Source organism: Cladophialophora bantiana (genome assembly GCF_000835475.1).
Source record: "Cladophialophora bantiana CBS 173.52 unplaced genomic scaffold supercont1.18, whole genome shotgun sequence".
Taxonomy (NCBI): domain Eukaryota; kingdom Fungi; phylum Ascomycota; class Eurotiomycetes; order Chaetothyriales; family Herpotrichiellaceae; genus Cladophialophora; species Cladophialophora bantiana.
In genome coordinates, this window is record NW_015971592.1 from 135,897 (window position 1) to 152,232 (window position 16,336).

Consider the following 16,336-nt stretch of genomic DNA (forward strand, 5'->3'; position numbering starts at 1 on the left):
AGTGGGATGAGGAGGGGAGGGATGGAAAGGTCGGTCCCATGTCCGATGTCCAACGCTGCTCAATAATTGCGACAACGACATACAAGACCTACGTTGACATCAACCGAACACCACAGATGCGTCGAGCCTATTAAACACCCAAATAGCAGGCTCTCCACCGACCGACCCACCCACCCACCCTGCGACACGTTACTATATCGCCGCCAAACATGACATGGAGGCGGGGAACGGGAGGGGAGGGATGATAACCTTCGCTAACCGACGACACAGACCCTTTTCCTTCTCCTTATTCGTCTTCTTTTTGTTCTTCTTCTAGGGCCAAGCCAGAGAAATGGACAAGCAAGCAAGGGAGGAGAAAGACAACAGGGGGAGGGAGAGAGGAAAGATCTACTTCAATATTCGTGTGTTGACCCATTTATTATTATTATTATCCTACATACGGAGTATATATATGTGACGAAGAAACGATTTCCCACCTCCCACTGTGGCTTTCTTGTATCCCTAGTAGACGTTCATGTGCGTACGATGTACCTTTTGTCTGAATCGGAAAACGCTGTGACTTGACTGGGCACATGCACACCCTCTCGCTTACTCACGAAGAGTGAGTGGAAGGTTGCACGACATTCCACGACACCAAAAATGTGAGAGCTACAAGAGTTTTGTCATGTCTACTTCATTTTCATTGCTTCATTCTACCGTGGATAAGGATACGTCCAGGTCCATATTCGCCGTCCGGTCTCAGAAATGTATTCCAAGTTGAGTACATTTTGACGCCAAAAACCACCGCCGGCTAACAATGCATGCCTCTTTTCTACCCAGTGCATATCAACAGTTGCTTTCATACAAAGTCAAAGACGAGCTACTCAACGATTTAGAACAACATCAACCCACCACCGAACAAAAATCCTACAACCACTACACCTGCCGCAAACAAACTCGTCATCTGCACAGGAATTACGCGGAAGTGGGCATTCGCCGCATTCGATTGTTCTCCACTGCTGGAGCCAGAAGTACTCGTGCCCGTGGCCGGGGTCAAACTGAATGTCGCACTCCTTGAGGTGCCACCACCTAATTCTCCTGTAGCGGTGGCCGTGGCCTGGGTCACTTCTGGGTTGCCTGTGAAGGTCTGGGCCACACTCGCGGCGGACGCAGTCGACACAACGTTGGGGATGCTACCCGAAGCCTGGAATGCTTGGACGTTGGAGTTTGCGTCGTTAGCGTCAAAGTTGGTCTGAGCGATACCGATTTGGTTATTTTCCAGGTCGTAGACCACGTAGGCGCTGCGGAGGAAGGAGTCACCGAAAAGGATAGGATCACTCCCTGCGGCGTCAATGGCGAATGAACAGGCCAGATCCCCATTTTCGAAGGTTGGCTGAGAGCCGTCTGTTGTGATCAAGGGCGTGACAAATTCAGAGAGTGAGACATTAACAACAGGGCCACCTTTGCCGCCGAACTGGAAGGAGAAGGTGAGATCGTCGTTGGCGAGATTGCATCGCACGACATTGCCAAACTGCGGGTCTGTTACCACACCGACGCCGTTAAAGATGTCGTTTGCGATATTGTCAGGAAGCAAGGTGTCTGTGGTGCCAGAGTCGAGGATGGCGGGTTGAGGCGAACTGGGAGAGACGTCGGAGGTCTGGCCGCCTCCATGGACGGTAAGACCGGTCCAGGCGACGGTAAAGGAATCAATGACGCCTGTTTGCGAGTCGATCTGAATGGGAAGAGAAACCAAGTCACCGTGGTATTTGTTTGTATCGACACCGCCGAAGAGAATTGAGCCAGTGTTGGAGTTCAAATCGTCCAACCACAGGGAATATGCAAGGGAGTTGATGAAACCCTCATTCTTCATGACGTTGATGACATTGGGGTATGTGAAGCCGTCAAGCGAGGCAGAGGCCTCGCCCAACTCGAATCCAATGCCCATGATTCCAATTGCTCGGGTGTTTGCTTGCTGGGCAGCAGCCATGGTCATGTTTGTCAGTTTAACTCCGCCAACCTCCAGCACGTCAGAAATGTATTGTCCGACAACCTGAGAGCCGTCGACGTATTGGATCTGGAATTCGGGGAGGTTGGGGTCGGCGAAGGTGGAAGACTGGTCGGCATTGTACGCTCCAAACTGGGAGCAGCCCTCGTTTTGCTGACAGATTTGGGCATTGGCGTCAGGGAACCAAATATCTGACGAGCCGGTGTCAAGCTGCAGCTGGAACGGCTGACCGGGTGTTCCCACGGTGCAATTGATGAAGTAGAGCAGAATCTCGTTGTCCAGACCGGCCTTGATCGTCTTGGACTGACGTCGTGACAGATGAGGAGCATCCTGCGCAGGTACGCGGCGCTTTTCGAATGTGAAGCCAACAGTGCCGGAAGCCGCGGTTGCGGGCGCAATAGAAGCGAGCAGAGCTGCTGCTCCGAGGGCAGTGGTTGCAAACTTGCCCATGACGGCGAGAGACAGGAGACTGCTTCCAATGATGGACAGCGGGAAGAAGAAGTCCTGAGGATATGGTACCAATGGAGTATTAACAATGGGAAACCAGAGAAGTCAACAGCAAAGGAACGACGACAACGAGGATGTTGATGAAGACGAAGAACACGGTGATGATGCTACAAGTAAGAAGCACAAGAGAAAGGACTGTGGCTCAAAAGCAAAAAGAACAAGCGTAAGAGTTGACCAAGGTTTATACAGAAGTTGAGGAGGAGTTGGCGGAGGATGGGTGACGGCTTGATGAGCTTGACTGCGCCTCTCTTTCCTGACATCCAGGGCCCAGGAGAAAGAGCGGACGGCGACGGGCGACGCAGCCTGCAGCCATGACGACAAGCACGGCATGCACGGCCAGAGCCAGTCGGGAAAGGCGCTTGAAACATCTGGCAGCGATGGATGACGGGGACAGTTGTTGATGAAAAAGCAACCGACACCAACGAGGGAAATTGTGGCATCACTAGCAGTTTGGCATTGGCAGATCCATGTGCCGACCAGCGAATCGCAATGACCGCCGGCTCCCCTGGAAGAGGGCCCCTTTTAGGCGGCCTGCCCTGGAAATCTACCAAGTAGGCAGGCTGATCGTTTTCGAGGAGTGGTCACAGGTGGGCTTTCAGCCTTAGAGAGACACTTCGGCTTACCTTGGGGCACCTAGCGAGCACGTCTGGGCGTCGAGGTAGGAGGAACATTGTTGTCTGGTACTTGGTATCTCCCTATTGCTCCTGCTACCCTTTTACTGACTTCTCGGTACACTGCGCACATCCTTCACGGCTAGACTCCGATATCCACGTCTGCAGGTCTAAACACTGTAGACTGTTATGCAGGTCGTACGATTGCCGCCTGCTGACGCTTTGAAACGGACCAGGAAATGCCCTCGTACTCTTTCAGTTTCAGACCATCAGCCAGACCCCCAGGGGGCCCAAAAAGGTACCCGAGAACAAAATATTATTAACCTTGTAGCCCCCAATAATATGGAGTACGCTTCTCGTATTCAGGCGAGCCGAAAGGAACCGTTCATCTCGAGTAATGATTACCGAGTAGATTCCATCATATCATCTTCCGCTCCAGCCACGCATGGAATAGGCTCTTTGGAAGTGAAAAGTTTTCTGTGTCACAGCTCTTCAGTCCATATCAACCAATGTTTCGGTCCATGGCGTTTCTTGGGTTGCAAGTCTAGACTGACCACTCGGCGTACAACTGCACTCTGATTGGAAAGTGAAAGAGTGCTCCCGGGCATGTCCAGCTGGACTTCGCTTGCCACGCACTAACGAATTCACTGTGGCGGTGCGATGGTCACGACTTCTCACACGCTCTTCCTCCGGCGGTAGATGTTTCGACACAAATTGACCGAGGCTCAAGATATATCGCCACCATTAACTGTACTAGGTATACGAGGTACACACCATACAGAGAGGTAACACGTATGTACAATCGCTTAATTCGGCAATAACGATGCGACAAGCCACCAGAAGAGTGCCTCCGTCTATCTCGCCACAACGAACCCTACTCCCGAAACGCCCATTTTTGTATTCACACCCCTCTCAAACTTTAGGTTTCCGCGCAACCATCAGGTACATTGGTGTGAACAGCTTCTGCTTCCCGCCAGCAACTAAACAATCAGCAGCTAGGGCCAGGCTGTCTGCCGTCTTCTGCGTGCCACGAGGCATGACTCTCAGACTCTCCCCAAGTCCAATAAATTTATGGATCAGACCCCGTCCCCACCACGTCATGCGTCCGATGGTGAATACGTCGCCAATGCTGCCCATATATCTGAAATCGCCTGCAAGAGGGTAGTACCAGGGGATCGCGTCCGGTCTTTCAGCAAGGTCTTCATGGTGCTCTAACTCGAAACCTGCGGCTTTGATGGCCGCCAACCCTTCCGAGACTTTGACCATGTTGGAAATGCCGTCTCCTTGCTCGATGCCAAGTCGGATCTCGCGGTGCTGAGGATTGTCGTTGTCATAGTTATCAGTCATGAGCCATTCATACACCCCAAAGACACCACCAGGCTTCAGAACCCGGAAAATCTGCTCATACACTCCCTGCAGACTGGGCGCATGCACTGTGGCCTCAATGGCATACACGGCATCAAAGCTGTTCTCAGGAAACGACATTTGCATGAAATCGCCCTTGACCGCCGCGAACTTGTGTGCAATACCCTCCTTCTTTGCATAGCGTAACGACCGTTCGATTTGATAGTCGTTATTGTTCAGACCCACAACGTTGGCCCCAGTGAACTTGATCATTTCTCGGGCAGGTCCTCCAACACCGCAGCCGACATCCAGAACGCGCCAATTCTCTTGCATATTCATCTTCAAAGCAAGATAGTGCTCGTGACGCGCAATGGCTTTGTAGAAGGACTCTCCCGCGGCAAAGCGACAGAAATGGAACGAGGTGCCCCAGCCATATTCGTATAGGTCAGTGGCGAGGTTGTAGTAGCTACCCCGAACAGTTAGCGGGCTTGTCATCGCAGTCCTGGAAATTCAACACATACTGTCTTGTCAAGGTGGCATATTCATCTCTTCGTGCCTTTCGAATTTCTTCAGTCTCGGTGGATGCCGATTTGTTGTCCCAATGTTTAAAGTACTCATCGAGGGCAGCCTTCTGCGCCGCCTTGTCCTTAGAGCGCATGGCCATCAGTCCCCCCGTAGCATCAACTGACTTGCCATGAAGCACTTTGTTGAAGGCAGCATCGCGGTCGTGATCCTCCTTCTCGAGGACCGTAACGGGCGAGAGAGCAGAGGGGGCCATGTTCAACAGCGGAAAGGGAGTATCTGGACAGAAGGCGAAGCTGTGAAGAACTTGAAAGAAGTGCGAGTGATGCTTCTCAGCGCCTCAGTTTGTAGGGGGGAGAATGAGCGACAAGCGGTCAGTGACACCATCCGGAATGAAAGAGCGCTATGGGTGCTTCTATTGGGGGTAGGTAAAAAAATATATGGCCGGCTCTGTTTTCCCCGGCGCAATCACCAATGGCCTGATTCTCAACTAGATCTCTTGGCAGGGGTCGCCCATGCGCTTTCTTCTCGGCGATCTGGACAGAATCCTTCCGCAGCAGGCCACTTCGATGGCGACTTTCACGTGATACTCGGCTAACCTTCTGTCTCAACGATTAGGTACCCAGTCTGGGTACGTTACGAGGCTCGTTCAGAGAAATTTAGCAAGGCTGAGTTTTCCCCGCCATTTTATCATCCAACAAACTTATTACCCAGCATTTGTCAGGCAGGCGCTCGCCGTTGGGGACCCTATACTTGAGCCGTCCCCCCATATTTTCTGACCTCAGTCGAGTATTGGCCTACCCTGATCCTGTTGTTTATCTTTACCCGCAACACCCCTCGCCCACAATGGCGCCACCTCAGATTAAACAAGATCTGAATCGCTCTGGCTGGGAAACAACTGATTTCCCTTCCAGCTGCGAGAATTGCCTGCCCGATAACCCTTATGTCCAAATGCTGAAAGAAGAGTATGGAGCCGAGTGCAAGATATGCACACGGCCCTTCACCGTCTTCCGCTGGAAAGCCGATCGCACCGCCAGGACCAAGCGAACAAATATCTGCCTCACTTGCGCTCGACTGAAAAACTGCTGCCAGTGTTGTATGCTCGATTTATCATTTGGCTTGCCTATCACGGTCAGAGACGCTGCGCTGAAGATGGTTGCACCGGGCCCACAGTCCAGCATTAACCGAGAATACTATGCCCAAGAGCACGAGAAGGAACTAGAAGAAGGACGAGGCGCAGTCGAAGCATATGAGAAGACAGACGAAAAAGCTAGAAACTTGTTACGGAGACTAGCCAACAGTGAGCCATATTACAAGAAGCAAAGACGATTGGAAGCAGAGGGATCTCAATCTGAACAACAACAACAACCGAAAGAGCAGAGACAAAGTAGCTACGGCCCCGGGCCTATACGCACTGCAGATTCTAGAAAAGCCGGAAGCGCTCAGCGAGGTGCTAAGACAGGACCTGGTGGTGCCAGAGTGGTCACAGCGGCGCGACCTCCTCAGCCCGAAGATTGGTTGCCTCCATCCGACCCCAACATCACCTCGCTCTTTGTTACCGGTGTCGAGGACGATCTGCCGGAACACGCGATTCGCAGCTTCTTCACTCCTTTTGGTCAGATTCGGTCCATAGTCTGCTCCCACCGAGCCCATTGCGCATTCATAAACTATGCCACAAGAGACGGAGCCGAGGCTGCTGCTGCGCATTGCCAGGGGAGAGCAGCCATTCAAGGATGCCCACTGCGAGTTCGATGGGGTAAACCGAAGCCACTTGACAACACAGACCGGGATCAAAAGCTGAGCTGGGCGAAAGAGGGTCGGGAGACAGCAGCTGCTGTCAAAGCTCAGCAGTCAGGTCAGAGAACTATTACCACTGGCGATAGCCAAGCTCAAAATGAGGGTGCGGGCGTTGAAGGAAATACTAGTTTCACTGTCGCGCCTCCACCGGGCCAAGGGGATGTCACCTATGCCAGTTTGGCCGGCGATTGAGCTTTGAGGTGACATCAAAAATATCTTTCTTTGTACAGAATGAGCATGGCGTTATGGAACAGCACGCTGCTGGCATGCGATGGCGAAGGCAAGCCACCACTGGGTATCATAGTGTGTTCAAAAAAAAAGAAATGAATGAACCCCATACTCTTGATTGTTCATATGCCGCCAACCTTGACCTTTCCGCCTTTTCCGAGTGGGTTTTTCACAGTGTCATTGTCGCCTTTCTCTGTGTCCTCGTGTATATTCAGTCCTGTCCCATCGTTTAGCCTTGTATCCAACACGACAAAACAATCCGCCCTCACATACGTATCACATCTGACCCCTCTACCTGCTTTCCTTGCACAACATTGTGTCGCAATATTGAAGCCACACCCTCAGCATGTGCGATCCCCTTGATTGCCTCCTCTGAGTCGGGGTCCAGTGATCTTAATGTGTCGAATCCTGTGCGTGCTTGCGTCCGGGCAGCATGGAGGAGATGGTAGTCGCCTGGAAATGCTATGCGTGTCGCTCGGAGTAGGTGTCTGTAGGCCGCCAGCGCCATCTTTGTTGGAAATCAAGGTGCGGGGGTGGAAAGTAAAGGTGAAGTACGCTCTACAGCAAGCAGTAGTCCCTTCGCTTGAACTAGACAGTAGGCGTATTCACATCACATTCACATCCACTTCCACTCCGTACGCTCTTTTGGAGCTTCCACCATCACTCCCATCCTGGCAAGTTTAGCGAATATTGGATCCACCAAGCCACCAAGCACCAATAGACAAAATGGACTCGATGGGTAAAAAAGACCAGGCTCTCATAAAATTATTTCTCTTCTCTTGAACACTGACCAACTTGAACCTCTAGATTCTATTGTACCAATCCGAGAACTCCTCGGCCGCCTTCAAGAATTCGGAGAGCTAGCCTCAGAGGTCCACAGGGAACTCAGCCGAATTGCGCTCGAGTACAACATGGCTTCAGAAGGGCTTGTGCCGGCTCCTGCAGCGGATTGGAAGGGGGACAGTGATGGCAATCCCAACTTCCGGACCCTGGGGAAGATTTCTCCACCTGTAATGCGCAAGATTGAGCCATTCGGAGCACAGTTTCTCGCGTATGCTCGTCGCAAACGCCATGGTCGTACTTTCTCCGAAGATCAACGTATCGAAGCCCTCAAAAAAGTGAAGAAATCCGAGGACGATGATGATGGCGAGATCAGTGAGCCGGAGGATCCCTTGATGCTTGCCAGAGACGCGAAGGACTGGAAGGTAAGATTTTGCAAGAGATTTTGAGGTTTGGTACTTCACCGCTGACCCAACGGCGGGTTTAGGGACAAGACCATTACGCCGTCCTCGGTCTCTCCAAATACCGCTACAAAGCTACCGACGAGCAGATCAAGAAAGCTCACCGTAAGAAAGTTCTCAAGCACCATCCAGACAAGAAAGCCGCTGCCGGCCAGAGCGATGAGAACGATTCCTTTTTCAAATGCATTCAGCGCGCCTACGAAATTCTGACCGACCCGGTCAAGCGCCGTCAATGGGACTCGGTCGATGAAGCTGCCGACGTCGAACCTCCTACTAAGAAAGACATGCAAAAGCCAGGAAACTTTTACAAGAAATGGAATGCCGTGTTTCAGAGTGAAGCCAGATTCAGCAAGAAGACCCCGGTTCCGATGCTCGGCGACGAGAACAGCACGCGCGAAGAAGTCGAGGAATTTTATGATTTCTGGTACAACTTTGACAGTTGGCGCACCTTTGAGTATCTGGATGAAGACGTCCCAGACGACAATGAAGGACGAGACCATAAGCGACACATTGAGAAGAAGAACGCCAATGCTCGACGTAAGCGCAAGACTGAGGATACGGCTCGGTTGAGGAAACTTGTGGATGATTGCCTGAGCTATGACGAGAGAATAAAGAAGTTCCGCAAGGCCGCGAATGCAGACAAGAATAAGAAGCGGTTGGAGAAAGAGGCTGCTGCGAAACGAGAAGCCGAAGAGAAACAGCGAGCCAAGGAGGAAGAAGAGCGAAAGAAGAAGGAAGAAGAAGAGAAGTTGAAGGCGGACAAAGAGGCGGCCAAGAAGGTGAAAGAGGCAGCGAAGAATGCCGTCAAAAAGAACAAGCGTGTGGTCAAGAACAGCGTCAAAGACGTGAACTATTTCTCAGTGGGGGAGGCATCACCTAAACAGATCGACGATGCGTTGAACGACGTTGACAAGTTGCTCGGCAACATTGACGCGGACGAATTAGCCGACCTTGTCTCTAAACTCAACGTTGCCGGAAAGGACGCAGCCAAGGTCAAGGAAGTGTTCTCGGAGACCACAGGTAGCCTGGTTGGAGCTGGGAAGCTGAAGGAGAGTGATTTGAGGGTCTTGAAATGAGGAAAAGGAAAAGCGCACAGAGGAAACCAGCATTCCCTGTGCAGGGTTGGCAGAGCGCACAAATTTCTCTCCACGACCCGCATGGGCAAAATTGCAGATTTGAGACACTGGATAGATCATATGTAGCGATTGATTCAGGCATGGCGACGGCGGCACGGGGGTTCAAGTGTCTACCAGTACGGGAGACGCTTTAAAACGTCGATTGCAACGAGCAACTCTCTCCACTGCCATTTGATCCTTTCGCTTGCTATGTCGCATTCCAGCCTCAAACACTTTTCCCCCCCCCTTTTTTTTTTTTTTTTTAAACAAATCCTCCGCGCTCAGAGGATTATCGAGACTACTGTGGGTGCTATATCGGTACGCACTCTGTGCCTGTATGTGTCCATGTAACATATATCCTCCGCACGCGCCCACGATGCCACGAATGAGCCGAGATGAATCCTCCATATACATGCTAATAGGGACATGCTTAAGATACATAGGCGCCACCCAGAGCTTTGGTCAGCTTTGCTTGTTCGCAGGCCAGTCCCTCACGGATTTTGCTGCATGGCTCTTGTCAACAGATCGGTGTCGAGGTATGCGCGCACCTGGACGATCTTGCCAGCCGCAAACTTGCAGACCCAGCAGTAGCGCATGTCGTACGGGAGGCCTACGCGCAGGAGGGGGAGAAGGTTAGTATGTTATGTATGTAAGCATGTACGCATTGGTATGAGTTTGGGTATCCGGTCCTGTGCTGTGCTTGGCTATACTGCTGCCGTGTTTGCATAGGAAGCAGGAGGGTGCGCTGAGGCATTGCTTTGGATTCTTTTCCTTTCCTTTCCCCCCTTCTCTGTTTACCGAGGGAAAGGTTGGGGAGAGTTTTATTGCCGTCCAAAGAGATTTGGAGGATTTTTTGGGTGTGACAGGGTAGATAGAATAGACCAAAGCACATCACGCAAGAGGACCACAATCAGTAGCAGATAAAACAGGGGGAACGTACCGTTCTTGCACCACGCATCCAAAGCCTCCAACTCAACCACCACGTCTCCGTCAATCTCCTCGTCCTTCCCTTCCCCTTGACCTTCGCTTTCTCCGCCCCCCGATACAACAACATTCCGGACCTGCAGCCTCAGCGGCTCCGTCAAGACCCTCTCGCGGAGCACCTTCAACGTGTTCTCCATGAAGTCCTGCTTCGAGGTGTAGCGGCCCGACATGGGCGAGTGGCCGCAGATGGTCCAGTCGACGTTGTCGGCGAGCAGGCCCAGGGTCTCGGGCTGGCGGCCTTGGACGGCCAGAGGGGCGAAGAGGCGGGTTATTTGGGCCACGGTGGGGGGTGCCATGGCGGTGGTAACGGGAAGAGCAAGAGTGGGAAGAGTGTTCTGTCTACTCCTTGGATGTTTTGTGGGAAATGGGAAATGGAGGCGTGTTGATGGAGGAAAGAGTCCCCGAATATTGAAATGCTTCGGCTGATCAATGTCCAAAGTCGAGCTGGTGCATGTAGAATTGTATCGGTAACCTTGCTGAGGAGCGCCGAACCAGTTGAACGTGGAGTGCCCAGAAGAAAATATCATGAGCTCCTCGGCCGTCTGGTCGTTGGCTTGATACACCCCTTGGTCGTACATCGATCTTTCACAAACCTCGGTCATAGCATAGTCGCCAAGCAGTAAGCCAGCGCTAAGACTCCGCACCAGTTCGAGGGGACGTCTTCTCTATTTTACAATTCTGATGTAATATCCAATATTGCCGTATGCGGTGTGTAGGAATTCTACAGGGAGAGTAGCCCAACTTACTGACGTAAGGATGTGATATATGCACTCGTACATAAGCCACTCAGTCAAAAGATCTGACGCGAACCTCGGGTTCGGAGTCGCATATTCCATTCTCTGGGGCATCTGCATTTTCCAAAGTAAGTGTCTTTCTTTATGGGACTTGTGGCCTTGCATCATGCGTGAATTCCCTGACGCTGAACTCTGACCGGCTTTAGCAATAGCAACGGTTTCTCGAACTGCCTTTTCTTCGAACTGCTCTCTCGTTCGCTTAATCGTTGCTTGCGACAAGGCCTTCAATTTGCTGCGTTAGGGGGTTCCATCAGGAAATAATGCTCGATTGACAACCAGACAGTGACGAATAGGGAAGATGCGAATGACAATCGACCATTAGCGAAACGCACACGGTGACATGGACATGGAATGGAGGGAGTCGGCGCAGAGCACAAGGTGTCGGGATCACGACCGACACCACTCCTCCCTTGGTTTGTTAGCACCATTGACATTATTCTCCAAATGTTGATGCTGCTCGTTCGCATTCTGGAGCTAACGGCATCTCGGAGAATTGGCAAGGCACGGTAGCTGGTAGTGAAGCTCGTTCGACGTCCGAACGGCGGGTATCGCGTCCAAGCGTGTCACCCGTTGGTGGAGTCTGACACGGGCCTTGAAGAAGGAGGGAGTCTGGTAAGCTTCTGTAAATGAGAGCAGTACACCATCATATACCGTATTTGAGAACGCCTGTTCCCATGTGGCAGGACCGCGCTGAACCGGGAGTTCGTTGCACATGGTGGCAGTGGGCTAGATATGATCTTGGCCAGCAATGTCATTTCCTGGGGTGCCAACAGTGGATTAGACGTGTTCCGTACCCCAGAAGGATCATCACCACCCTCCTTTCAAGCCGCTCAGCTTCTTCGTTAGTGTCTGTAGGAGAGAGCGAGACCACGGGCTGCCACGGGCCGACTCTACTGAGCAAAGCTCCGAGTACTCCGTACCTATATAGACAGTCCTGGGTTGATCTCCGCAGAAATCTACCGGCCACTTGCGAATATGGACGCGTACATGAGTATATGGGTGGTATGGGAAAGGGACCAAACCTAAAGGCTCAAAGGGGCAAGAACGGGGAACTTCCCGTGGCGCTTGGTCAGGGTTTAAGCCCGTTCCGCCCCGCCAAGCAGTCGGAAGTGCATCTCCCACTCCCTCTCAGCCAATCAGGTGGCCTGCCTTGCCCGCACCTTTGGAACGCCTCAAGAAGGAATTGTTAGGTAACTCGGGAGATCTCATGCTATTTCCGATCCTTGTGATATTAACTTCCACTAATCCGTAGTCATGATAACTTGAGTCCATACTACCTTAGGGGGGTACGTGCTCTACAATACCGAGTAGGCACCGGAGATCCACCCTGTTAAAAAACTCTTTTTGATCGGCAATTTCCATCTCCTGTTCCTCCAAAAAAAGAGGAAGCGGGAGAAACCATCGGACAAAGCTCGGATGAACACGGAATACTCCTGGCCCAATACCCCAATTCCCACTAAAAGCATTGACCGTGCAAAGGCTAATAATTAAGTCGATGTGCCCCCTCTGGGAGTGACATTTCCTCACTCTCGCCCCGCGAGTTTGTCTCGATAAAAGCGAGCTAAAAGTGAGGCACACATCCCGCAAGATACTCGTTCTTCAACACGACATGGCTGCACATGCATTTAGTGTGCATCTTCAGGGCGTGGGGACTCTTCTTCTCGAACAACATACGGGGCCGCCTCTGGCACCAGTTCCAGGATCTTAGCCCCGACGCTGTGGTTTTTGGGATCTAAGATGTGTTCAAGAAAGGCCGTGGACAGAGTTGGTTTATTTCTGGTCCGATCCCACCCAAGACATGCTTGGTTACTGTACGGCCAGTTATGGTACTGACCGGCTTCTAGGAGCGATGCGTACGAGTCCCAGTGAGAGAGAAGATACTGCTTGATCGGAGGTCTACACCCTCGGGTCAGCCAATCCTGGCGGCAATTCCCAGCACCACAGGGAGAATACTCACATGGCACAAATATCCGCACCTGCAGCATGTGGTTGGGTGTATTGCTGCCTCGTGGGTCTAAGCATAACAGGCAAGTCGTCGTAAGTTTCCTTGCATGGATGAATGAAATACTAGGCTTCGCTAAGTATTCAGGAGCGACTCGGCAGAGGGGAAACTCGAGACACACCCGCATTTGAATTCCAGCAACAAATACTCCCGTCAGCTGCACTGTCAACGGCAAAGGATACGCCTTCGCCAGCTCGCAGGCCCAGGTCCAGGCAGAGTGGGTGTCTCCTTCCCGTCGCTGCCGGAAAAAGAGATCCAGGTCTGGTTTTTTGGATCCGATAAGGTCGTGGACGTTTGCATTTCCCTGCAATGCTTTCCGGGCTCCATCTCGGAAACTCAATATTGTCTTTGACAACATGTCATCCGACTCGGTGTGGTATGGGTCACAACTGAAGATGGGCATGTTGATCTTGCTTAGCTCCACCGCGGTAAGACGTTTCGCTAAGCCAGTCCAAACTCGGTTTCTGCACGTCTGCTGTTCCTGCCCGATACCCGAGGGGGATTTTGGCCCAGCAAGAGAAGGCACCATGGCTCTCTCCTTCGGTCCGGGCGCCGGATGAGAAGTGCCCTGATCGGGATTCCCTCTGCGAACTCTGACAGCATACTCCGTGGTCTCATCGGACTCCTTCGCAAATCTTGTGGACGCTGGACGATCCGATCCAGAGCTGTCGGGCTTGTCTGGCGTTGCCTGGAGGGACGATTCTTCCCTGGAGGTGTCGCTGGAAGAACTCCCCGCCGTCTGGGATGGAGCAGCTCCCGATGGCGGTCTCAGAAGTACATTAACAATCTCCTCGAAGGTGGCGCCCTCTCTAACGGCCTGAATAGCCTCGTCAGCCTCAGAATTCCGGATCAACTCCAGGAGCCGGTCAAGAATGGCTTGTTGTTGTCGTAGTTGCTCGACGTGTTGAACGGTGTTCCGCTTTCGCCGCAGATCGCCATACTTGGAGTCCATGTCGTAAGTGCATTTACGACCAATGTGTTGGCAAGCCGCGCAGGGCTGGAATGCGTTACACTAAATATTTGATGTTTAGCTAGACCCCTGCTTTCCTTTCTCCTTCTGATTCCACCACCGCAGGTCCAAGCTTACCTTTCTTCTCCTTTTTCGGCATTGGTCACAAGCTCGGGTGACGTTCTTCCTGGTCCTACCAGTGCTGGACGGAGTGCCTTCCTCAACAGGAGCTTGACCACCGCTTCCCGCTTGCGACGCGGCGGCTTCGCTGTTAGGGTCCTTTGGGTGAAGTTTGCGCATGACGAATTCGTCCTCGCTGATTGTGTTGAAATATATTTCCTCCACCGAGCCTCAAGCAGACCTTTGCTCGCTTGCTGCGAGAGCCGCTAGTCCTGTTACGTCGATGTGGAAAAGAAGTCCGTCCACCATGGTCGGCTTGCATCGTGGTGAGTCCGGTTGGGCCGCTGATAAACGGCACAAAGGGCGATGGTGGCGGGGAGCTTGGACCACTTAAGAACCCTGGATTTACATCTCCGTATACGTGTAAATCGCCACCCAGCGATTGTCCTGTATATGAGAGTTCAACGGACAAGACGCTGAAAACTGGACAAATTCTATCATGTCTAGATCATTCTGCATCAATCAAGTCGTCATGGCGAGATACAACTTTAATGAGAGGAAACAGTGGGGCTTGTCAGGGTTCAAATGGCTAAGACAATCCGTGGTTGAAATTGCAGTTCATATTCAAGAGACCATTGGGTCTCAAGCGACATGGTGCAGGAAGCGATTCATATATACAATTGAGAGCCGTCACGGCGCCTGGACCATCCACCTAATATCGAATTTCAAAAACTTCCAACACCACAGATCCGAGCCCATCCATGCTTGCCGATGTCCTTAATTCCTCCATACCCAAACTCCTGTTCATGCAAGACAGACCGTCACATTATGCAAACGCCATATCCGTTGCCGTGTTATTTCTTGTTGAAAAAGCTGCTTGCCACGGACCCAAGACCACCAGAGGCAAAGTTCTGGCCGTTGGTGCTCACATCACTGCCATTATCGCGATAACCGTGGCCATGTTTGTTATGTTTGCCCGGCTTGTTTCCGTGTTTCTTGTGCTTCTTTGCGTAGTCCTCGGTCAAGGAACCAAGAATAGCTCCGCCCAAGGCTCCCAAAACACCATGACCGACCTTGTGGCCACCCAAGGCACCTGCGGCGCCACCGGCCGCGGCGCCTAGAAGTCCGCGATCTGCTTCAGGGCCTTGCAGGTTGGTGCTGTTGTTGTAGTACGCTGTATTGGAGCCGCCTTGTTGATAGGAGTTGTCGGCGTAGGAAGAGGCGCGGGTGTCGGGGTAGTAACTTTGAGAGTTTTGATATGCTTGAGGTTGACATGATCCGGAGAAGCCCTCGCTGGGGTAGGAACTCTGGCTGTGGTATTGGTTGTTATAGTCGTAGTTTTGGGAGAAGGCGAGATGTTGATCGTAAGGGCCCGACATTGTTGTTGGTGTATTGGTGATGAAGTGGGCAGATAGGCGTTTGACTGTGATGTGGCGATTGCTTGTCTGATGTTTTGGTGATTGGATGATGGTGAACGAAACGAGCTGGCGAAGAAGGAGGGACAGTATACTTATATAGTTTTGTCTTACCCTTGATGCCTTGATCGACAAGAAACGCTAATGCGAGGAACCCGTACGTGTGCAAGGGGGCCGTGCATTCCCCAGGTCCAACATCCAGTCAGAATACTCGTCGGCCTAACGTCCTTCTCCATCCAACGTCCGAAAGGACCACGCGGACCATCAGAGTTCTCATCATCAAATGTTCTGGAATGTTTCCGAATCCGCGCGAGATGATGGAAGCGATTGACATATCATGACGGGAATGGTTGGGTGTTGGGCTGGAGAGGCGATGGGGGATTTGGGCAGACGGAGACTGACAAGGCTAGTGGCGGGGATATCGATGATGATTGGTTGTGGCGCAGCGAGGCGCAGGCACACCACTGTGCAAGGCTGTGCACCCAGCAAAAGTCTCCGATTCGCCACTTGCCAACTTCCAAGTTCCCCATGAGCCCAGGGGCAACTCACTTCCTTCTTACAAGCTCACCGTCTTCGAAGCGATGAAAATCAGCATCAGAGGATGCGCAATTGGCCTATCCACATTGATGCATCTCCGCACGACACCATGTCCCCGAAACGTCAGGATGATGGAAGCGTCTCTTCTGTGGGCCTCAACCATCGTCTGCATTTGGTGAGTTTGTG

The 16,336-nt window shown here is 52.1% G+C and overlaps 8 protein-coding genes across 8 annotated transcripts; 2 read left to right on the forward strand and 6 right to left on the reverse strand.

Annotated features, from left to right (window-relative positions):
* Positions 1-871: 871 nt before the first annotated feature.
* Positions 872-2,434, reverse strand: Z519_10329 (uncharacterized protein; the record flags this gene model as incomplete). Its single annotated transcript, XM_016768046.1, has 1 exon — positions 872-2,434. One exon carries the CDS (start codon positions 2,432-2,434, stop codon positions 872-874), a length of 1,563 nt encoding a protein of 520 aa, XP_016615514.1.
* Positions 2,435-4,014: 1,580 nt separating this feature from the next.
* On the reverse strand, positions 4,015-5,224 carry Z519_10330 (uncharacterized protein; the record flags this gene model as incomplete). Its single annotated transcript, XM_016768047.1, has 2 exons — positions 4,015-4,912; positions 4,968-5,224. The coding sequence occupies 2 exons, from the start codon at positions 5,222-5,224 to the stop codon at positions 4,015-4,017; spliced, it is 1,155 nt and encodes a 384-aa protein (XP_016615515.1).
* Positions 5,225-5,814: 590 nt separating this feature from the next.
* On the forward strand, positions 5,815-6,957 carry Z519_10331 (pre-mRNA-splicing factor slt11; the record flags this gene model as incomplete). Its single annotated transcript, XM_016768048.1, has 1 exon — positions 5,815-6,957. The coding sequence occupies one exon, from the start codon at positions 5,815-5,817 to the stop codon at positions 6,955-6,957; it is 1,143 nt and encodes a 380-aa protein (XP_016615516.1).
* A 158-nt stretch (positions 6,958-7,115) lies between these two features.
* Z519_10332 (uncharacterized protein) lies at positions 7,116-7,501 on the reverse strand (the record flags this gene model as incomplete). The annotated part of the gene is made up of 2 exons (XM_016768049.1): positions 7,116-7,210; positions 7,267-7,501. 2 exons carry the CDS (start codon positions 7,499-7,501, stop codon positions 7,116-7,118), a joined length of 330 nt encoding a protein of 109 aa, XP_016615517.1.
* A 403-nt stretch (positions 7,502-7,904) lies between these two features.
* Positions 7,905-9,310, forward strand: Z519_10333 (uncharacterized protein; the record flags this gene model as incomplete). Its single annotated transcript, XM_016768050.1, has 2 exons — positions 7,905-8,198; positions 8,261-9,310. The coding sequence occupies 2 exons, from the start codon at positions 7,905-7,907 to the stop codon at positions 9,308-9,310; spliced, it is 1,344 nt and encodes a 447-aa protein (XP_016615518.1).
* Positions 9,311-9,840: 530 nt separating this feature from the next.
* Positions 9,841-10,629, reverse strand: Z519_10334 (uncharacterized protein; the record flags this gene model as incomplete). The annotated part of the gene is made up of 2 exons (XM_016768051.1): positions 9,841-9,959; positions 10,290-10,629. The coding sequence occupies 2 exons, from the start codon at positions 10,627-10,629 to the stop codon at positions 9,841-9,843; spliced, it is 459 nt and encodes a 152-aa protein (XP_016615519.1).
* A 2,123-nt stretch (positions 10,630-12,752) lies between these two features.
* On the reverse strand, positions 12,753-14,081 carry Z519_10335 (uncharacterized protein; the record flags this gene model as incomplete). Its single annotated transcript, XM_016768052.1, has 3 exons — positions 12,753-13,023; positions 13,085-13,194; positions 13,251-14,081. The coding sequence occupies 3 exons, from the start codon at positions 14,079-14,081 to the stop codon at positions 12,753-12,755; spliced, it is 1,212 nt and encodes a 403-aa protein (XP_016615520.1).
* A 971-nt stretch (positions 14,082-15,052) lies between these two features.
* On the reverse strand, positions 15,053-15,577 carry Z519_10336 (uncharacterized protein; the record flags this gene model as incomplete). The annotated part of the gene is made up of 1 exon (XM_016768053.1): positions 15,053-15,577. One exon carries the CDS (start codon positions 15,575-15,577, stop codon positions 15,053-15,055), a length of 525 nt encoding a protein of 174 aa, XP_016615521.1.
* Between the last annotated feature and the right edge of the window lie 759 nt (positions 15,578-16,336).